At 41.6% G+C, this 23420-nt stretch overlaps 1 protein-coding gene across 1 annotated transcript in view; it reads left to right on the forward strand.

Annotated features, from left to right (window-relative positions):
* Positions 1–23420, forward strand: part of XAB2 (XPA binding protein 2) — a 298412-nt gene that overhangs the window by 228416 nt on the left and 46576 nt on the right. The window contains 3 exon segments of the mRNA XM_053718092.1: positions 11064–11255; positions 12169–12233; positions 12236–12295. Of these exon segments, the coding sequence (XP_053574067.1) occupies positions 11064–11255; positions 12169–12233; positions 12236–12295 (317 nt within the window).

Below are 23420 nucleotides of genomic sequence, written 5' to 3' on the forward strand. Positions count from 1 at the left end.
GGTTTTCCTCTCAGCGTGCAGTGAATGTCAGAGGGATGTGAGGAGAGTATTGCCTATTTGAATGCAGTGATCTCCTTTTAAGGGGTCTATTTCATAGGTTCTCTGTTATCGGTCGTAGAGATTCATCTCTTACCTCCCCTTTCAGATCGACGATATACTCTTATATATACCATTACCTCTGCTGATTCTCGTTTCAGTACTGGTTTGGCTATCTACTATATGTAGATGAGTGTCCTGGGGTAAGTAAATCTTATTTTCTGTGACACTCCTAGCTATGGTTGGGCACTTTGTTTATAAAGTTCTAAATATATGTATTCAAACATTTATTTGCCTTGACTCAGAATGTTCAACTTTCCTTATTTTCAGACAGTCAGTTTCATATTTGGGATAATGCATTTTAACATTTTTCTTACCTTAAAATTTGACTTTTTCCTGTGGGCTGTTAGGCTCGCGGGGGCTGAAAATGCTTCATTTTATTGCGTCATTCTTGGCGCGGACTTTTTTGGCGCAAAAATTCTATTTCCGTTTCCGGCGTCATACGTGTCGCCGGAAGTTGCGTCATTTTTTTGACGTTATTTTGCACCAAAAATGTCGGCGTTCCGGATGTGGCGTCATTTTTGGCGCCTAAAAGCATTTAAGCGCCAAATAATGTGGGCGTCTTATTTGGCGCGAAAAAATATGGGCGTCACTTTTGTCTCCACATTATTTAAGTCTCATTTTTTATTGCTTCTGGTTGATAGAAGCTTGTTCTTTGATCAATTTTGCTTTATATATATGTTGTTTTTTCTCTTACATATTGCAAGATGTCTCACGTTGCATCTGAGTCAGAAGATACTACAGGAAAATCGCTGTCAAGTGCTGAATCTACCAAAGCTAAGTGTATCTGCTGTAAACTTTTGGTAGCTATTCCTCCAGCTGTTGTTTGTATTGATTGTCATGACAAACTTGTTAAAGCAGATAATATTTCCTTTAGTAAAGTACCATTGCCTGTTGCAGTTCCTTCAACATCTAAGGTGCAGAATGTTCCTGATAATATAAGAGATTTTGTTTCTGAATCCATAAAGAAGGCTATGTCTGTTATTTCTCCTTCTAGTAAACGTAAAAAATCTTTTAAAACTTCTCTCCCTACAGATGAATTTTTAACTGAACATCATCATTCTGATTCTGATGATTCCTCTGGTTCAGAGGATTCTGTCTCAGAGGTTGATGCTGATAAATCTTCATATTTATTTAAAATGGAATTTATTCGTTCTTTACTTAAAGAAGTCCTAATTGCTTTAGAAATAGAGGATTCTGGTCCTCTTGATACTAAATCTAAACGTTTAAATAAGGTTTTTAAATCTCCTGTAGTTATTCCAGAAGTTTTTCCTGTCCCTGATGCTATTTCTGCAGTAATTTCCAAAGAATGGGATAATTTGGGTAATTCATTTACTCCTTCTAAACGTTTTAAGCAATTATATCCTGTGCCGTCTGACAGATTAGAATTTTGGGACAAGATCCCTAAAGTTGATGGGGCTATTTCTACCCTTGCTAAACGTACTACTATTCCTACGTCAGATGGTACTTCGTTTAAGGATCCTCTAGATAGGAAAATTGAGTCCTTTCTAAGAAAAGCTTATCTGTGTTCAGGTAATCTTCTTAGACCTGCTATATCTTTGGCTGATGTTGCTGCAGCTTCAACTTTTTGGTTGGAAACTTTAGCGCAACAAGTAACACATCGTGATTCTCGTGATATTATTATTCTTCTTCAACATGCTAATAATTTTATCTGTGATGCCATTTTTGATATTATCAGAGTTGATGTCAGGTTTATGTCTCTAGCTATTTTAGCTAGAAGAGCTTTATGGCTTAAAACTTGGAATGCTGATATGGCTTCTAAACCAACTTTACTTTCCATTTCTTTCCACGGTAACAAATTATTTGGTTCTCAGTTGGATTCCATTATTTCAACTGTTACTGGTGGGAAAGGAACTTTTTTACCACAGGATAAAAAAATCTAAAGGTAAAAAACAGGGCTAATAATCGTTTTCGTTCCTTTCGTTTCAACAAAGAACAAAAGCCTGATCCTTCATCCTCAGGAGCAGTTTCAGTTTGGAGACCATCTCCAGTTTGGAATAAATCCAAGCCAGCTAGAAAGGCAAAGCCTGCTTCTAAGTCCACATGAAGGTGCGGCCCTCATTCCAGCTCAGCTGGTAGGGGGCAGGTTACGTTTTTTCAAGGAAATTTGGATCAATTCTGTTCACAATCTTTGGATTCAGAACATTGTTTCAGAAGGGTACAGAATTGGTTTCAAGTTGAGACCTCCTGCAAGAGATTTTTTCTTTCCCGTGTCCCAGTAAATCCAGTAAAAGCTCAAGCATTTCTGAAATGTGTTTCAGATCTAGAGTTGACTGGAGTAATTATGCCAGTTCCAGTTCCGGAACAGGGGATGGGGTGTTATTCAAATCTCTTCATTGTACCAAAGAAGGAGAATTCTTTCAGACCAGTTCTGGATCTAAAAATATTGAATCGTTATGTAAGGATACCAACGTTCAAGATGGTAACTGTAAGGACTATCTTACCTTTTGTTCAGCAAGGGAATTATATGTCCACAATAGATTTACAGGATGCATATCTGCATATTCCGATTCATCCAGATCATTATCAGTTCCTGAGATTCTCGTTTCTGGACAAGCATTACCAGTTTGTGGCTCTGCCGTTTGGCCTAGCTACAGCTCCAAGAATTTTTACAAAGGTTCTCGGTGCCCTGCTGTCTGTAATCAGAGAACAGGGTATTGTGGTATTTCCTTATTTGGACGATATCTTGGTACTTGCTCAGTCTTAGCAGAATCTCATACGAATCGACTTGTGTTGTTTCTTCAAGATCATGGTTGGAGGATCAATTTACCAAAAAGTTCTTTGATTCCTCAGACAAGGGTAACCTTTCTGGGTTTCCAGATGGATTCAGTGTCCATGACTCTGTCTTTAACAGACAAGAGACGTCTAAAGTTGATTACAGCTTGTCGAAACCTTCAGTCACAATCATTCCCTTCGGTAGCCTTATGCATGGAAATTCTAGGTCTTATGGGACTGCTGCATCGGACGCGATCCCCTTTGCTCGTTCTTCACATGCGAACCTCTTCAGCCTCTGTATGCTGAAGCAATGGTGCAAGGATTACACGAAGATATCTCCAATTAACTATCTTTTAAAACCGATTGTTCGACACTCTTAACATGGTGGGACAGATCACCATCGTTTAATTCAGGGGGCTTCTTTTGTGCTTCCGACCTGGGACTGTAATTTCAACAGATGCAAGTCTCACAGGTTGGGGAGCTGTGTGGGGATCTCTGACGGCACAAGGAGTTTGGGAATCTCAGGAGGTGAGATTACCGATCAATATTTGGAACTCCGTGCAATTTTCAGAGCTCTTCAGTTTTGGCCTCTTCTGAAGAGAGAATCGTTTCATTTGTTTTCAGACAGACAATGTCACAACTGTGGCATACATCAATCATCAAGGAGGGACTCACAGTCCTCCTGGCTATGAAAGAAGTATCTCGAATTTAGGTTTGGGCGGAATCCAGCTCTGTCTAATCTCTGCGGTTCATATCCCAGGTGTAGACAATTGGGAAGCGGATTATCTCAGTCGCCAAACGTTGCACTCCGGGGCGAATGGTCTCTTCACCCAGAGGTATTTCTTCTGATTGTTCAAATGTGGGAACTTCCGAAATAGATCTGATGGCGTCCCCATCTAAACAAGAAACTTCCCAGGTATCTGTCCAGATCCCGGGATCCTCAGGCGGAGGCTGTGGATGCAATATCACTTCCTTGGAAGTATCATCCTGCCTATATCTTTCCGCCTCTAGTCTTCTTCCAAGAGTAATCTCCAAGATTCTGAAGAATGCCTCGTCTTGTTCTGCTGGTAGCTCCGGCATGGCCTCACAGGTTTTGGTATGCGGATCTTGTCCGGATGGCCTCTTGCCAACCGTGGACTCTTCCGTTAAGACCAGACCTTCTGTCACAAGGTCCTTTTTTCCATCGGGATCTGAAATCCCTTAAATTTAAAGGTATGGAGATTGAACGCTTGATTCTCGGTCAAAGAGTTTCTCAGACTCCTGTGATTAATACTATGTTACAGGCTCGTAAATCCTGTATCTCGAGAGATATATTATAGAGTCTGGAAGACTTATATTTCTTGGTGTCCTTTACTATCATTTTTCCTGGCATTCTTTTTAGAATACCGAGAATTTTACAGTTCCTTCAGGATGGTTTAGATAAGGGTTTGTCCGCAAGTTCTTTGAAAGGACAAATCTCTGCTCTTTCTGTTCTTTTTACCAGAAAGATTGCTATTCCTTCCGTGATAATCATTGTTTTGTACAAGCTTTGGTTCGTATAAAAACCTGTCCTTAAGTCAATTTCTCCTCCCTTGGAGTTTGAATTTGGTTCTGGGAGCTCTTCAAGCTCCTCCGTTTGAACCTATGCATTCATTGGACATTAAATTACCTTTCTTGGAAAGTTTTGTTCCTTTTGGCCATCTCTTCTGCCAGAAGAGTTTCTGAATTATTGCTCTTTCTTGTGAGTCTCCTTTTCTGATTTTTCATCAGGATAAGGCGGTGTTGCGAACTTCTTTTGAATTTTTACCTAAAGTTGTGAATTTCCAACAAATTAGTAGAGAAATTGTGGTTCCTCATTATGTCCTAATCCTAAGAATTCTAAGGAGAAATCGTTGCATTCTTTGGATGTTGTTAGAGCTTTGAAATATTATGTTGAAGCTACGAAAATCTTTTCGTAAAGACTTCTAGTCTATTTGTTATCTTTTCCGGTTCTAGAAAAGGCCAGAAAGCTTCTGCCATTTCTTTGGCATCTTGGTTGAAATCTTTAATTCATCTTGCCTATGTCTGAGTCGGGTAAAACTCCGCCTCAGAGGATTACAGCTCATTCTACTAGGTCAGTTTCTACTTCCTGGGCGTTTAGGAATGAAGCTTCGGTTGACAGATCTGCAAAGCAGCGACTTGGTCCTCTTTGGCATACTTTTACTAAATTCTACATTTTGATGTATTTTCTTCTTCTGAAGCAGTTTTTGGTAGAAAGTACTTCAGGCAGCGGTTTCAGTTTGAATCTTCCTGCTTATGTTTTTCGTTAAACTTTATTTGTAGGGTGTGGATTATTTTCAGCAGGAATTGGCTGTCTTTATTTTATCCCTCCCTCTCTAGTGACTCTTGTGTGGAAAGATCCACTTCTTGGGTAGTCATTATCCCATACGTCACTAGCTCATGGACTCTTGCTAATTACATGAAAGAAAACATAATTTATGTAAGAACTTACCTGATAAATTCATTTCTTTCATATTAGCAAGAGTCCATGAGGCCCGCCCTTTTTTTGTGGTGGTTATGATTTTGTATAAAGCACAATTATTCCAATTCCTTATTTTATATGCTTTCGCACTTTTTTATCACCCCACTTCTTGGCTATTCGTTAAACTGAATTGTGGGTGTGGTGAGGGGTGTATTTATAGGCATTTTGAGGTTTGGGAAACTTTGCCCCTCCTGGTAGGAATGTATATCCCATACGTCACTAGCTCATGGACTCTTGCTAATATGAAAGAAATGAATTTATCAGGTAAGTTCTTACATAAATTATGTTTTTATTCTACAGCCCCTTGCATGCATTGCTCCTGTCACTGCTGCTGCGGCGTTCTGGTTTGAGTCTCTGGTGGAGGCTTTACAGGTAGCGACTCCATTGGATGACATACTTGACAAGCTTAGAGCACTTAAGCAAGCCAATTCTTTTGTTTCTGATGCCATTGTTCATTTGACTAAACTAACGGCTAAGAATTCTGGTTTTGCTCTCCAGGCGCGCAGAGCGCTATGGCTTAAATCATGGTCAGCTGACGTTACTTCAAAGTCTAAGCTGCTTAACATTCTCTTCAAGGGGCAGACCCTATTCGGGCCTGGTTTGAAGGAGATTATTGCTGATATCACAGGAGGAAAAGGTCATGCCCTTCCTCAGGATAGGTCCAAATCAAGGGCCAAACAGTCTAATTTTCGTGCCTTTCGAAACTTTAAGGCAATTGCGGCATCAACTTCCTCTAATGCAAAACAAGAGGGAACTTTTGCTCCGTCCAAGACGGTCTGGAGACCCTAACCAGACCTGGAACAAGGGTAAGCGGGCCAAAAAGCCCTGCTGCTGCATCTAAGACAGCATGAAGGAACGGCCCCCCTATCCGGTAACGGATCTAGTAGAGGCCAGACTTTCACTCTTCGCCCAGGCATGGGCAAGAGATGTCCAGGATCCCTAGGGCGTTGGAAATTGATATCCCAGGGATATCTTCTGGACTTCAAGGCTTCCACCCCAAAGGGAGATTTCACCTTTCACAATTATCTGCAAAACCAGATAAAGAGAGAGGCATTCTTCACAATGTGTACAAAGACCTCCTAGTAATGGGAGTGATCCAACCAGTTCCAAAGGAGGAACAGGGGACAGGGATTTTACTCAAATCTGCTTGTAGTTCCCAAAAAAGAGGGAACCTTCAGACCAATTTTGGATCTAAAGATCTTAAACAAATTCCTCAGAGTTCCATCATTCAAGATGGAGGACTATTCGTACCCATCACTACCTATCATCCAGGAGTGTCAATACTATGAACTACAGTGGATTTAAAGATGCTTATCTTCACATTCCGATACACAAGATCATCATCGGTTTCTCAGGTTTGCCTTCCTAGACAGGATTACCAGTTTGTAGCTCTTCCCTTTGGATTAGCTACAGCCCCAAGAATTTTTACAAGGTTCTGGGGTCGCTTCTGGCGGTCCTAAGGCCGCTGGGGCATAGCAGTGGCCCCTTATTTAGACGACATCCTAATTCAGGCGTCAAACTTCCAAATTGCCACGTCTCATACGGGACATAGTGTTGGCGTTTCTGAGGTCGCATGGGTGGAAGGTGAACGAGGAAAAGAGTTCTCTATCCCACTCACAAGAGTTTCCTTCATAGGGACTCTGATAGATTGTGTAGAAATGAAAATTCTACCTGACGAGTCCAGGTTATCAAAACTTCTAATTCCTGACGTGTTCTTTAATTCCCATTCCTCGCCCTTCGGTGGCTCAGTGCATGGAAGTAATCGGCTTAATGGTAGCGGCAATGGACATAGTGCCCGTTGCACGCCTACACTCTCAGACCGCTGCAAACTCTGCATGCTCAGTCAGTGGAATGGGGATTACACAGACTTTGTCCCCCTCTACTAAATCTGGATCAAGAGACCAGGGATACTCCTTCTCTGGTGGCTATCTCGGGGTCCATCTGTCCAAAGGTATGACCTTTCGCAGGCCAGATTGGACAATTGTTACGAACAGATGCAGCCTTCTAGGTTGGGGTGTAGTCCTGAACTCCCTGAAGGCCTCAGGGATCAGGAGGAGTCACTCCTTCCAATAAACATTCTGGAACTAAGAGCGATATTCAATGCTCTTCAGGCTAGGCCTCAGCTAGCGACAATGAGGTTCATCAGATTTCAGTCGGACAACATCACGACTGTGGCCTTACATCAACCATCAAGTGGGAACAAGGAGTTCCCCTAGCGATGTTAGAAGTCTCAAAAGATAACTTCGCTGGGCAGAGATTCACTCTTGCCACACTATCAGCTATCCATATCCCAGGTGTAGAGAACTGGGAGGCGGATTTTCTAAGTCGTCAGACTTTTCATCCGGGGGAGTGGGAACTCCATCCGGAGGTGTTTGCACAATTGATTCATCGTTGGGGCAAACCAGAACTGGATCTCATGGCGTCTCGAATCCAGGTCCAGGACCCCAAGGCGACGCTGATAGATGCTCTAGCAGCGCCCTGGTCTTTCAACCTGGCTTATGTGTTTCCACCATTTCCTCTGCTCCCTCGACTGATTGCCAAGATCAAGCAGGAGAAAGCATCGGTGATTTTGATAGCGCCTGCGTGGCCACGCAGGACCTGGTATGCAGATCTAGTGGACATGTCATCCTTTCCACCATGGACTCTGCCTCTGAGACAGGACCTTCTACTTCAGGGTCCTTTCCACCATCCAAATCTAATTTCTCTGAGACTGACTGCATGGAGATTGAACGCTTGATTTTATCAAAGCGTGGCTTCTCCGAGTCAGTCATTGATACCTTAATACAGGCACGAAAGCCTGTCACCAGGAAAATTTATCATAAGATATGGCGTAAATATCTTTATTGGTGTGAATCCAAGGGTCACTCATGGAGTAAGGTCAGGATTCCCAGGATATTAACCTTTCTCCAAGAAGGTTTGGAAAAAGGATTGTCAGCTAGTTCCTTAAAGGGACAGATTTCTGCTGCTATCTATTCTTTTGCACAAGCGTCTGGCAGATGTTCCAGACAATCAGGCATTTTGTCAGGCTTTAGTTAGAATCAAGCCTGTGTTTAAACCTCTTGCTACGCCATGGAGCTTAAATTTGGTTCTTAAAGTTCTTCATTCCATAGATATCAAACTTTTATCTTGGAAAGTTCTTTTTTTTTGGTAGCTATTTCCTCGGCTCGTAGGTTTCCGAGTTATCTGCCTTACAATGTGATTCTCCTTATCTGATCTTCCATGCAGATAAGGTAGTTCTGCGTACCAAACCTGGGTTTTTACCTAAGGTGGTATCTAATAGAATATCAATCAAGAGATTGTTGTTCCGTCTTTGTGTCCTAATCCTTCTTCAAAGAAGGAACGTCTATTACACAATCTGACGTGGTTCGTGCTTTAAAGTTTTACTTACAAGCTACTAATGATTTTCGTCAAACATCTGCTTTGTTTGTTGTCTACTCTGGACAGAGGAGAGGTCAAAAGGCTTCGGCAACCTCTCTTTCTTTTTGGCTAAAAAGCATAATCCGCTTAGCTTATGAGACTGCTGGCCAGCAGCCTCCAGAAAGGATTACAGCTCATTCACTAGAGCTGTGGCTTCCACATGGGCCTTTAAAAATTAGGCTTCTGTTGAACAGATCTGCAAGGCGGCGACTTGGTCTTTCGCTTCATACTTTTTCAAAATTCTCTACAAATTTGATACTTTTGCTTCTCGGAGGCTATTTTTGGGAGAAAGGTTTTACAGCAGTGGTACCCTTCCGTTTAAGTACCTGCCTTGTCCCTCCCTTATCCGTGTACTTTAGCTTTGGTATTGGTATCCCACAAGTAATGGATGATCCGTGGGACTGGATACACTTACAAGAGAAAACATAATTTATGCTTACCTGATAAATTTATTTCTCTTGTGGTGTATCCAGTCCACGGGCCCGCCCTGTCATTTTAAGGCAGGTATTTTTTAATTTTAAACTACAGTCACCACTGCAACCCTATGGTTTCTCCTTTCTCTGTTTGTTTTCGGTCGAATGACTGGATATGGCAGTTAGGGGAGGAGCTATATAGACAGCTCTGGTGTGGGTGTCCTCTTGCAACTTCCTGTTGGGAATGAGAATATCCCACAAGTAATGGATGATCCGTGGACTGGATACACCACAAGAGAAGTAAATTTATCAGGTAATCATAAATTATGTTTTGAAGGTGGTCACTTCTGAACCAATTGCTGCTTATGCCACTGCTCCCTCAAGGGGTGGTACAGCCAATAAGAATCTATTTCGCCCACCCCATAAGCTTTTGTATTTTTAGTACTTCTGGACTAAAAAGTCTAGTTGCAGCTTCTGTGTGCAGTGGTGAGGTGTATGCGCAGTTCCTTACATTCACTCAACAAAACCAAATAAAACCCGCGGATCCTGATGAATATCGTGGCATGTCTGGAGAAGCCGGCTCTCTTATTAGTATCTGTAATTCCCCAAGGATAACACACGCATTTTAAATCTCTTTTTTACAGAGCTAAGCATTTTATTATTAGCAACATGAGGAAAAGTGTGATAACTAGATGTATTTTCATCAAGCAGGATTGATTAATAAGGTAAACTGTTTATATTTTCATTAAAAAAAACTATGTATCAAATTTGTGGTATCTTTATAAACAAATTTATGCTGTGTCTTTAGTCAGCAGCCATTTATTGTCATTTAAGCTTGATGACAGGGGATTATTTAACAATTTACCATTATCTGACAAGCTCCAAAGATTGCTATGTCGCCTGTGAGATATTTAAAAGGATATGAAAATTAAAATATATATGCTGTAATTCATGAAAGTTTAAGACACTTTAAAAATTAACTGCTGTTATCAAATTTACTTTTGTTCTTTTGGTGTCCTTTATTGAAAAGCATGCATACATATGCTCAGCAGCAGTTATGCACTACTAGGAGCTAGCTGGTGGTTGGTGTCTGCACCCATTTGTTTCTTGGTCCATGACTCCCTATTTGTGTTCAGCTAGTTCCCGGCTGTGCATTTCTACTGTCTTTAAGTGAAAGAAAGTAGACATGTGCATTGTTGCTTCTCGGGTAGCAACGAATGCCGACAATGTCGGCTGCCAGTGGGATTCAGCTCTATTCAGAGCAGGATATCCAGATCTTTGTGTGTTGCACTTTCACACAAAGCTATCTGGCTACGAATAGAGCCTGGCAGCCGACATATTCCCCATTCGTTGCTACCTGAAAACCACAAATGTCTAATAGAAAGGTCAAAATTTAAAATATACATGGGGTGCATTTAAATGTTAAATAAAGTATTCTTGCAATATACTTTCATTAGCAAAATGTTTTTAGTAAAAGTTATTCCTTTTTTTCACAGCGGCATACGCACATATGCTGTGAGGGCCCATGTGCCAGTATTCAAAGCCCACAACCCTCTCAGAGAGTCAGCAGTAGCTTAGCTTGCATTACACATTATGTCTTTACAAATGCAATACACACCACTATCTAAGCAGGCATGGTATTTGAATAGGCCCCTCACAGCATATGTGCATATGGCATGAAAACCAGTGATAATTTTTACTAAAAGCATTTTTGCAAATTTACTTTGCACTTTTATGTTTCTTTTACTTCTCAGGACGATGTTACCTACATTGCTGTTCTAATTATTATACTGTGTTTGTCGTTGGAAGCTTTTTTTCTGTGTTCTTTATTATGGGATTTGTAATCAAGGTTCAAACTAGGTTTCCATTTGCTTTTTTTTTTTTTTTTTCCTACTCATTAGACATCTTCCTACTTTATGCCAAGCTGGAGGAGGAACATGGATTAGCTCGGCATGCCATGGCTTTATATGAGAGAGCAACACAAGCTGTTGAGTCGGGCGAACAGTATGAAATGTTTAATATTTACATCAAGAGGGCGGCAGAAATCTATGGAGTTACCCACACGCGCAGCATCTATGAGGCGAGCCATTGAGGTATGTCTTTCCCTGTAATGTGAAAATATTAGTTTTATTTGACCTGTGACCTTCAGTGACACGTCACTTATTTTCATTGTTTGTAAACCGGCGAGATATTATAGAAGGCCATTTGTGAATGCATAGTTGAAGTAAAACCGTTGTCACTACATTTTTTTAAAGTAGTTTTAAAAACCTGTTCGTTGGAACACATCTTAACCCTTTGAGTGCCTAAGCACTTTCCCACCTGGGTGCTAAGATTTTTTTTAAGTTTTTTTTTTTTTATTATTTTAATTTTGAACAATTTTTTTTAACTTGTTTACACTGGTGGAAAGGTTAGGCGATTACCTTTCCAATAGTGGGTCTTGGGAGTCTGTAGCTGCTTAGATGCCTGAGATACAGGCTTCTAAGCAGCATGCCCCCTGCTCCTATACTTAACATTGTTAAGTATAAATAAAGTTGCACGGTGATGTCATCACGTTATTGCACGTGACGTCACCACGCAAAATGGGAAGCCCGGCAGTGCCTGTCACTCTACAGGCACGATCGCCGGGGTAGGAGGCGGGTGGGTGAGCCCCCAGATCCTCCATCAAGGTGGTGAGAGTGCTAGTGCGGCTCCTAAGCCGTCATTAGCACCCAGAGTGGGAAACTCTGTGACGGCTCAGAGTCCGTCATTCAGCACTCAAAGGGTTGGCCTCCTTAAACTTACATTCTTGCTTTTTTAAATAAAAAGACACCAAGAGATCAAAGAAAAATTTGATAATTGGAGTCAATTAGAAAGTTGCTTAAATATGCGATGCTCCATCTGAATCCTTGAAAGCTTAATTTTGACTTCTTAAAGAGCATTTTTCTAAAAAAACATTTTTTTTTTCTTCAGCTTCTTGATAATTATTCATTCCTTTTCTTACCTTCACCTTCACTGTTTTCCTCTCAGCTGTTAGCAGATGAACATCCCGTGAGATGTGTCTCCGTTTTGCAGACATGGAGTGTAAATTGGGAGGAGGATTGACAGAGCCCGAGCAGTATATAATTCCTATTGTTCTCTGATGTGTGACCCAAGGGTAAGTATCTCCAGGGCCTCACAATTCTATGATGTATAAAATTTATCTTTGTATGAAGTTATTTTACAAGTCAATTCAACTCTTTCTTAAAGGAACACTAAAGTCAAAATTATTTATACTATTAATATAATATATACTTACTTTACTATATACTATATATATATATATATATATATATATATTTCTTTCCTAAGATATGGTGAGTATATACCATATCTTTACCAGCACATATAAGTGCCTTTAATACCTGTTTTTTTTCAACAGAGGTATCTAGCATATAGTACTATAGGTTTGTTAGGAACCTTATTCCTCTTCTATATATATTTCATTATGCTGAAAGCTCACAGTCCCCACAGGGTAATAGACATAGACCAGACAAAAGCACATAATGAATTCAGCACTGTAAGGAAGCACCAACACAGGTGATTGAAATAGTAGAAAAGTGACTTAGTCACAATTTTCTCCAATTTAGAAAATAAAAAGTACAAAGAATCTAATTTATGGTGGACATAGAATTCCTAGAACTTTCAGTCAAGGAAAGAAAAGTCCATAGAGGCCTCAGGATGAAGAAATATCCATCCTTTGCAATTAATAACTTAGAGTTTATGGAAGAAATGGAACAACAATCTTACTAATTGTTTTCCATCATCCTTATGCAACAACTACTCAAACACAAGAAACTTTAAAGAGAGACACCATTAGCAGAGATAGAGGGGGGTTCTTAACACACTTACAAAATTTGAGCAGACACAAAATACAAAAACTACAAAAAAAAATTAGATGAAACTATGCAGAAACTGGACACATTATTGTCCAGTAGGAAGGTCAGTAAATACCCAAGAGATAGTAAAGACTATTAAACTAGACATAGTATATTCTTGGCAAAAAAATAAACCAAGTAGACAACCTAATAATAAACAACAACAAAAAGGTAAGAAAAGGAAAAACAATCTCACCATACATCCACTCCTAAAAGGGTCACATTCTCAAGCATTGAAACAGATAACACAACTAATATTTCAAATCAAGTAGACACACAGGCACACACAAACATAACGAATGAAGATTCATATAGTTCACCAGTTCTCAAGGGAGAAAACGATTAGCACATTAGTCAGTACTAGTTAGCACCCAAGGACCTACCTCCCAGATATCCAAGCCGGATCAAGAAAACCCTCATGAAGCAGTAATCAATTTATCTGACACACCACTCACTCAACACCAATTATACCATTTGAATAAAGGTCTATCAATTGCACCCCTCCACAAATTTTGAACTATTTTCCACTATACTAGATGTTAATTTACTAGTGAGAAAAATCACTTTAAAAAAGCATTTCCTAACACGAACACTGATATAGTACCATCAAGCAACACAAATAATCTTGTTTAAAGATATCACACTAGAGGATAACACATCCAAATATAAAGTTCTCCTCATAGGTATAGGTATCCATTCTCAGACTTATGTGATTTAAATGACCTTATTTCACTTCAAACACCAACACTAAGAGAGATGAGCACTCACAATTCCATACCAGTCATCAATACAACGATTAAAAATAAATCAAATTTCTCCCAGTACAAAGTAGAAGTGACTCCATTGAGATGTTTCACAGGCTGATAGAACAAGAAATCACTCAATTACACCAATTTATTACTGATGATCCGACTATTGACAAAGACAATTTAACATCACAAGAGAGAAAATCACTTCAGACCTTTAAAGAACAACCCCAACATAGTATCACCTCAGCAGATAAGGGAGGGGCATAGTTGTTCTCAACAAAACAGACTATATTACCCTCCAAAGATGTGGCACAGCCATGGGAGCAAAGTTGCCCCTCATATGCAAATTTGTATATGGGCTACTTTGAGAACAGCCTCATCTTTGGAGGTGACTGCCCTCTCAAACACAATATTCTAACATATGGCAGATTTATAGATGACCTCATCTTAATCTATAAAGATGAGGAGCACACGACCATTCCGTGATTTATAAATCATCTCAACCATAATGATCTTAATCTCTCATTTACATATCATACTAATGAATTGAAAATTGAATTCCTAGATCTTAGCTTACAATATGACGACAATAACAATATAATTACTTCAAATTACAGAAAACCACTCTCAAGAAATACTTTATTGAGACCAGACTCATGTCATGCACCCCATATGAGGAAGGGGAATACGAAAAGGCCAATTCCTCTGCTTACGTAGCAAACTGCTCGACTTAACAAATATATAATACTGAAGCAAATATATTGTTCAATAGACCTGGTGGCGAGAGGCTACAACAAAACCACACTCAAAATATAAGCCTCCACAAGTTGCCCAAATAGACAGACGAACATTACTTAATCAGGTCAACCACAAAAAAAAATCAAAAGAATTTAGAAAAACCAAAGCGAATACACAAAAACCTAATCAAATAAACACAATGTTGGATCCCAATAACCCAGTAGACACAGATGAAATATATTTCTCCAACATAGGTGTGTCCGGTCCACGGCGTCATCCTTACTTGTGGGATATTCTCTTCCCAACAGGAGAATGGCAAAGAGCCAGCAAAGCTGGTCACATGATCCCTCCTAGGCTCCGCCTTCCCCAGTCATTCCTTTGCCGTTGTACAGGCAACATCTCCACGAGAATGGCTTAGAGTTTTTTGGTGTTTAACTGTAGTTTTTATTATTCAATCAAGAGTTTGTTATTTTAAAATAGTGCTGGTATGTACTATTTTACTCTGAAACAGAAAAGAGAGGAAAGATTTCTGTTTGTAAGAGGAAAAATGATTTTAGCAACCGTTACTAAAATCGATGGCTGTTTCACACAGGAACTGTTGAGAGGAATTAACTTCAGTTGGGGAAACAGTGAGCAGACTTTTGCTGCTTGAGGTATGACACATTTCTAACAAGACGATGTAATGCTGGAAGCTGTCATTTTTCCCTATGGGATCCGGTAAGCCATTTTTATTACATGAGAAAAAAAGGGCTTCACAAGGGCTTTTAAGACTGTAGACATTTTCTGGGCTAACAAAGATTGATATATAAGCTTATTTTATACTTCATAGCTTTGAGGAATTATTTTATTCTTGGGAATTATGTAAAATAACCGGCAGGCACTGTATTGGACACCTTACTCTCTAGGGGCTTTCCCTAATCATAGGCAGAGCCTCATTTTCGGCCCTCTATTGCGCACTTGTTTTTGGGAAGCATGACATGCAGATGCATGTGTGAGGAGCTCTGATACTAGAAAAGACTTTCTGAAGGCGTCATTTGGTATCGTAATTCCCCTTGGGGCTTGGTTGGGTCTCAGCAAAGCAGATACCAGGGACGTAAAGGGGGTTAATTATAAAAACGGCTCCGGTTCCGTTATTTTAAGAGTTAAAGCTTTCAATTTGGTGTGCAATATTTTTAAGGCTTTAAGACACTGTGGTGAAATTTTTGGTGAATTTTGACAATTCCCTTCATACTTTTTCACATTTGCAGTAATAAAGTGTGTTCAGTTTAAAATTTAAAAGTGACAGTAACGGTTTTATTTTAAAACGTTTTTGTGTACTTGTTATCAAGTTTATGCCTGTTTAACATGTCTGAACTACCAGATAGACTGTGTTCTGTATGTGGGGAAGCCAAGGTTCCTTCTCAATTAAATAGATGTGATTTATGTTGACAACAAAATTTAGAGGAAAATGATGCCCAAGATGATTCCTCAAGTGAGGGGAGTAAGCATGGTACTGCATCATCCCCTCCATCGTCTACACCAGTCTTGCCAACACAGGAGGGCCCCTAGTACATCTAGTGCGCCAATACTCCTTACTATGCAACAATTAACGGCAGTAATGGATAATTCTAGCCAAAACATTTTAGCCAAAATGCCCACTTATCAGCGAAAGCGCGACTGCTCTGTTTTAGAAAATACTGAAGAGCATGAGGACCGCTGATGATACTGGTTCTGAAGTGCCCCTACACCAGTCTGAGGGGGCCAGGAGGTTTTGTCTGAGGGAGAAATTTCAGATTCAGGGAAAATTTCTCAACAAGCTGAACCTGATGTGATTACATTTAAATTTAAATTGGAACATCTCGCGCCCTGCTTAAGGAGGTGTTATCTACTCTGGATGATTGTGAGATTTTGGTCATTCCAGAGAAATTATGTAAAATGGACAAGTTCCTAGAGGTCCCGGGGGCCCCCCCGAAGCTTTTCCTATACCCAAGCGGGTGGCGGACATTGTAAAATAAAGAATGGGAAAGGCCCGGCATACCTTTCGTCCCTCCCCCTATATTTAAGAAATTGTTTCCTATGGTCGACCCCAGAAAGGACTTATGGCAGACAGTCCCCCAAGGTCGAGGGGGCGGTTTCTACTCTAAACAAACGCACCACTATACCCATAGAAGATAGTTTTGCTTTCATAAGATCCTATGGATAAAAAATTAGAGGGTTTGCTTAAAAGATGTTTGTTCAGCAAGGTTACCCTTCTACAACCAATTTCATGCATTGTTCCTGTCACTACAGCAGCGTGTTTCTGGTTCGATGAACTAGAAAAAGGCGCTCAATAAAGATTCTTCTTATGAGGAGATTTTGGACAGAATTCATGCTCCTCAAATTGGCTAACTCTTTCAACCTTAGACGCCACTTGCAATGGCTAGATTAGCGGCGAAAATTCTGGGTTTTGCTATTGTGGCCGCGCAGAGCGCTTTGGCTAAAATCTTGGTCCAGCGATGCGTCTTTCCAAGAACAAATGCTTAACATTCCTTTCAAGGGGGAAAACGCTGTTTGGCCCTGACTTGAAAGAGATTATTTCTGATATCACTGGGGGCAAGGGCCACGCCCTTCCTCAGGATAGGTCTTTCAGGCCCAAAAATAAACCTAATTTTCGTCCCTTTCGCAAGAAACGGACCACGCCCCAAGTGCTACGTCCCTCTAAGCAAGAGGGTAATACTTCTCAAGCCAAGCCCAGCCTGGAGGCCAATGCAAGGCTGGAAACAAAGGTAAGCAGGGCCAAGAAACCTGCCACTGCTACCAAGACAGCATGAGATGTTGGCCCCCGATCCGGGGACCGGATCTGGTGGGGGCAGACTCTCTCTCTTCGCTCAGGCTTGGGCAAGAGATGTTCTGGATCCTTGGGCACTAGAAATAGTCTCCCAGGTTATCTTCTGGAATTCAAGGGGCTTCCCCAAGGGGGAGGTTCCCACAGGTCTCAATTGTCTTCAGACCACATAAAAAAAACAGGCATTCTTACATTGTGTAGAAGACCTGTTAAAAATGGGAGTGATTCATCCTGTTCCATTAGGAGACAAGGGATGGGGTTCTACTCCAATCTGTTCGTAGTTCCCAAAAAAGAGGGAACATTCAGACCAATCCTTAGATCTCAAGATCCTAAACAAGTTTCTCAAGGTTCCATCGTTCAAATGGAAACCATTCGAACAATTCTTCCTTCCATCCAGGAAGGTCAATTCATGACCACGGTGGATTTAAAGGATGCGTATCTACATATTCCTATCCACAAGGAACATCATCGGTTCCTAAGGTTCGCATTCCTGGACAAGCATTACCAGTTTGTGGCACTTCGTTCGGATTAGCCACTGCTCCAAGAATTTTCACAAAGGTACTAGGGTCCCTTCTAGCGGTGCTAAGACCAAGGGGCATTGCAGTCGTACCGTACTTGGACGACATACTGATTCATGCGTCGTCCCTTCACAAGCAAGGCTCACACGGACATTGTCCTGGCCTTTCTCAGATCTCACGGGTGGAAAGTGAACGTAGAAAAAAGTTCTCTATCTCCGTCAACAAGGGTTCCCTTCTTGGAACAATAATGACTCCTTAGAAAATGAGGATTTTTCTGACAGAGGCCAGAAATCAAAACTTCTAAACTCTTGTCAAATACTTCATTCTGTTCCTCTTCCTTCCATAGCGCAGTGCATGGAAGTAATAGGTTTGATGGTTGCGGCAATGGACATAGTTCCTTTTGCGCGAAATTCATCTAAGACATTACAACTGTGCTTGCTCAGTCAGTGGAATGGGGGATTTATACAGACCTTGTCTCCGACGATACCAGTAGATCAAGGACCAGAGATTCACTCGTTGGTGGCTGTCCCTGGACAACCTGTACAGGGGGATGAGCTTCCCGCAGACCAGAGTGGGTCATTGTCACGACCGACGCCGAGTTCTGGTGGGCTGGGGCGCGGTCTGGGGGACCCCTGAAAGCTCAGGGTCTTTGGTCTCGGAAGAATCTCCTTCTCCCGATAAATATTCTGGAACTGAGAGCGATATTCAATGCTCTCAAGGCTTGGCCTCAGCTAGCAAAGGCAAATTCTTACGGTTTCAATCAGACAACATGACGACTGTTGCGTACATCAACCATCAGGGGGGAACAAGGAGTTCCCTGGCCGATGGAAGAAGTGACCAAAATCATTCAATGGGCGGAGACTCACTCCTGCCACTTGTCTGCAATCCACATCCAGGAGTGGAAAATTGGGAAGCGGATTTTCTGAGTCGTCAGACATTTCATCGGGGGAGTGGGAACTCCATCCGGAAATCTTTGCCCAAATTACCTCAATTGTGGGGCATTCCAGACATGGATCTGATGGCCTCTCGTCAGAACTTCAAGGTTCCTTGCTACGGGTCCAGATCCAGGGATCCCAAGGCGACTCTAGTAGATGCACTAGTAGCACTTGGACCTTCAAACTAGCTTATGTATTCCCGCCGTTTCCTCTCAACCCCAGGCTGGTAGCCAGGATCAATCAGGAGAGGGCATCGGTGATCTTGATAGCTCCTGCGTGGCCACGCAGGACTTGGTATGCAGACCTGGTGAATACTGTCATCGGCTCCACCACTGGAAGCTACCTTTGAGAGGAGACCTTTTGATCAAGGTCCGTTCGAACACCCCGAATCTGGTCTCACTCCAACTGACTGCTTGGAGATTGAACGCTTGATCTTATCAAAGCGAGGGTTCTCAGATTCTGTCATTGATACTCTTGTTCAGGCCAGAAAGCCTCTGTAACTAGAAAAATCTACAACAAATATGGAAAAAATATAATCTGTTGGTGTGAATCTAAAGGATTCCCCCTTGGGACAGATAAAAATTCCTAAGATTCTATCCTTTCTTCAAGAAGGTTTGGATGAAAGGATTATCTGCAAGTTCTTTGAAGGGACAGATTTCTGCCTTGTCTGTGTTACTTCACAAAAAGCTGGGCAGCTGTGCCAGATGTTCAAGCCTTTGTTCAGGCTCTGGTTAGAATCAAGCCTGTTTACAAAACCTTTGACTCCTCCTTGGAGTCTCAATTTAGTTCCTTTCTGTTCTTCAGGGGGTTTCCGTTTGAACCCTTACACTCTCCGTTGATATTAAGTTATTATCTTGGAAAGTTTTGTTTTTGGTTGCAATTTCCTTCTGCTAGAAGAGTTTCAGAGTTATCTGCTCTGCAGTGTTCTCCTCCTTATCTGGTGTTCCATGCAGATAAGGTGGTTTTGCAGTACTAAAACCTGGGGTTTCTTCCGAAAGTTGTTTCTAACAAAAACATTAACCAGGAGATAGTCGTGCCTTCTTTGTGTCCGAATCCAGTTTCAAAGAAGGAACGTTTTGTTGCACAATTTGGATGTAGTTCGTGCTCTAAAATTCTATTTAGATGCTACAAAGGATTTTAGACAAACATCGTCCTTGTTTGTTGTTTATTCTGGTAAAAGGAGAGGTCAAAAAGCAACTTCTACCTCTCTCTCTTTTTGGCTTAAAAGCATCATCAGATTGGCTTACGAGACTGCCGGACGGCAGCCTCCTGAAAGAATCACAGCTCATTCCACTAGGGCCTGGGCGTTCCACATGGGGCCTTCATGAACGAGGCTTCTGTTGATCAGATATGTAAGGCAGAGACTTGGTCCTTCACTGCACAACTTTACTAAATTTTACAATTTTGATACTTTTGCTTCCTTCTGAGGCTATTTTTGGGAGAAAGGTTTTGCAAGCCGTGGGTGCCTTCCATCTAGGTGACCTGATTTGCTCCCTCCCCTTCATCGTGTCCTAAAGCTTTGGTATGGTTCCCACAAGTAAGGATGACGCAGTGGACCGGACACACCTATGTTGGAGAAAACAGATTTATGTTTACCTGATAATTACTTTCTCCAACGTTGTGTCCGGTCACGGCCCGCCCTGGTTTTTTAATCAGGTCTGATAATTCTATTTTCTTTAACTACAGTCACCACGGTATCATATGATTTCTCCTATGCAAATATTCCCCCTTTACGTCGGTCGAATGGACTGGGAAGGCGGGAGCCTAGGAGGGATCATGTGACCAGCTTTGCTGGGCTCTTTGCCCATTTCCTGTTGGGGAAGAGAATATCCACAAGTAAGGATGACGCCCGTGGACCGGACCACACGTTGGAGAAAGTAATTTATCAGGTAAACATAAATTCTGTTTTTACACTAAATATTAGTATAAAATTCCTACCAGCATCTGTGGGTATTTATAAGAAAATATCTACCAATTCTAAATGGTGATCCCCACACTTAAATTCAATCTTAACAATAGAATTAAATATGTAGCAAAATGAGCAACTAATATAGGAGACATAGTCCAGAAGAAATTCATTGATAGTGAAGCAAGACAAAGGAATTGGCTCACTCCAACTACAGTTTTTTTTTAAATGTGGTCATGTTCCCATGTAAAACATGCACCTATACCAACAAAAGCAAAACATTCACATCAACAAATACAGGTAAAGTGTACAATATCAATAGAAGAATTAATTGCACATCGACATTTATCTAGTCACCTGCAAACAGTGCCTCTTCGAAACGTAGGCATCACCACTCGTCCTCTAAAAGATAGGATCAGAGAACACCTCATTTCTATAGAGGAAGAGACACCAAGAACCCACCATTAGCTAAACATTTTCATAAGCATTCAGCAGGTAATTTCATTTTTTTCATCCTAGGCATATAAACACATAGATAAGAATCCCCAGGAGGTGACAGATTAAAACAACTTTTGAGAAGGGAAGTCTATTGGATCTTCCAACTAGCCACCAGATCCCCATGGGTATCAACCGCAGATATGATGTCAATCTATTTGTGGATTAAACCATATCCCATCTGTTAATAAGAGAACATCACATATATATTCATACAGGCATACTCAAACACTAGCATCAGTAACCTATAGGACAACCAAAAAAGAAAACAACACACAAATGTAATGTTTCAATTATAAATTATCATATGCAGATAGCTTCCCCTATCCCTGCAATGTTACATAGTTATTTTGGGTGTCTCTCCTGTTTCTCTTAATACCCTTGATAATCAAAACAAACTCTTAGGAAACACTAGAATAACCATCTCTCTCTCTCCCTCTTTTTATCCCCATACTCCTGTATACATAGTAATGAGCATCTGGTTGCAGAACCATTTTACTTTGTGAAAGGGAGGATTGGACACCTCCAATGTCCTCCTTTCTTCCCCAAGTTGGTCCCCACATAGAATAATTCCTCACACATAGGAATAGGGACCTTAGCAACATTACGATATCTTCTACTACTATTACGCAACCATTAGTATGGGTACACTTATGGATTTTCCATCTAAAGGGGAGGAGAGTCCACAGCTTCATTCATTTCTGTTGGGAATTAAGAACCTGGCCACCAGGAGGAGGCAAAGACACCCCAGCCAAAGGCTTAAATACCTCCCCCACTTCCCTCGTCCCCCAGACTTTCTTTGCCTTTCGTCACAGGAAGGATGGCAGAGGAGTGCCGGAGTTTCGGAGTAGTCTTTTATGGAGGGTAGTACTCTTTGCATTGGGACTGCAGTTTAGTAGTCCTGTCAGCCTCTCAGTGGGCCCTGGGCGAAAGTTAGAGTCAGGAGATGCAGGGGGAGTCTCTGCAGGAGAGAGTCTCTGCGAAATCATCCCGACTCATATTAACAGCTTCATAAGCAATCAGCGTTGACGAGTTTCGCTGCCTGCTTTTCTTCACTCAACTCATGTCAGGAGCGAGGCCTACTAACCTGTCACACTTGAAGGGCCGTGTTCCTGTTCCACAGCATAGATTCTGGAAGATCGTTTCATTTTTTATTATTAATGATAAATAAAATACAGGGTCACAGTGTGGCGCCCTTTTATCTTACAGAATCAAGGGTTAATATTCCTGGAAGGGGGATTATTGAACAGGGGGGGGTTTATACATGATATTGTTTATTGTGTCATTGCTGCGTTAATGTGTGAGGTGAGGCTCTGGCAATGTGTGGAGCTTTCAGGTTACTTGCGGAAATTTTGCGCGGCCATTTTTTTGGCGCGTTTTTTCCCTAGTGCAGGGGCGGTCCCTGCAGGCATTCCATGGTGACTGGGTGTGGCTATCTATCTTCTCTGTTGATCTGTGGCGCAGGAGACGTAGCGGTTTCTGTAGTTCCGGGTCCTAGGAGGTGGTGAGTTGCCCCGGCCATTGGTGGTATAAAGGTGCATTTTTCTATAAATAAGTTAGTCTACCCAAACGCGCAAGCGATGGAGGACTGACGCTTGGAGGGCTCTCCTTCCTTAACAAAAGTCTCATTTCTGTGTTTATTGTGAGCTTAGGTTCTGGTAGATTAGCCTGCTCAACTATGTTCCACATGCTTGATAAAGATACAAATCTAAATGTAAACGGATGTCTAGTACTACTGAGCCCGTCCACTTCTGAGTGTTCTTCGTCCCTGGAAGGTGCGTTCCCTACATTCATCTCCGATTGCACATGCAGCGCCCGGGGTGTCCAACCGTTACTCCTTCGGAGAGATTTGTTGGCCCGTCCAGACTTTGCGGACCAACTGGAATCGGCCGGTTTTTGAAAATGAAGAGATGCTCGGACTCGGACTCCCTCTCTTGGTGGATTAGTCCTGAGCAACTGTTCATGGGGACATCCATCTTGAGACCGTCCAGGGAGATTGTGACCACGGACGCCAGTCTGTGAGGAAGGGGAGCTGTTTGGGGTGCCAGGATGGCACAAGGAAAGTGGTCCAGGGAGGGGTCTCTCCTTCCGATTAAACATTCTAGAACTACGAGCAATCTACAATGCTCTGAAGGCTTGGCCTTCTCTGGGTTTCATCAGATTCCAGACCGGACAACATTACCTCGGTGGCTTACATCAACCTCGCATAGTGGCATGCATC

This window comes from Bombina bombina, chromosome 6 (genome assembly GCF_027579735.1).
Source record: "Bombina bombina isolate aBomBom1 chromosome 6, aBomBom1.pri, whole genome shotgun sequence".
Classification (NCBI taxonomy): domain Eukaryota; kingdom Metazoa; phylum Chordata; class Amphibia; order Anura; family Bombinatoridae; genus Bombina; species Bombina bombina.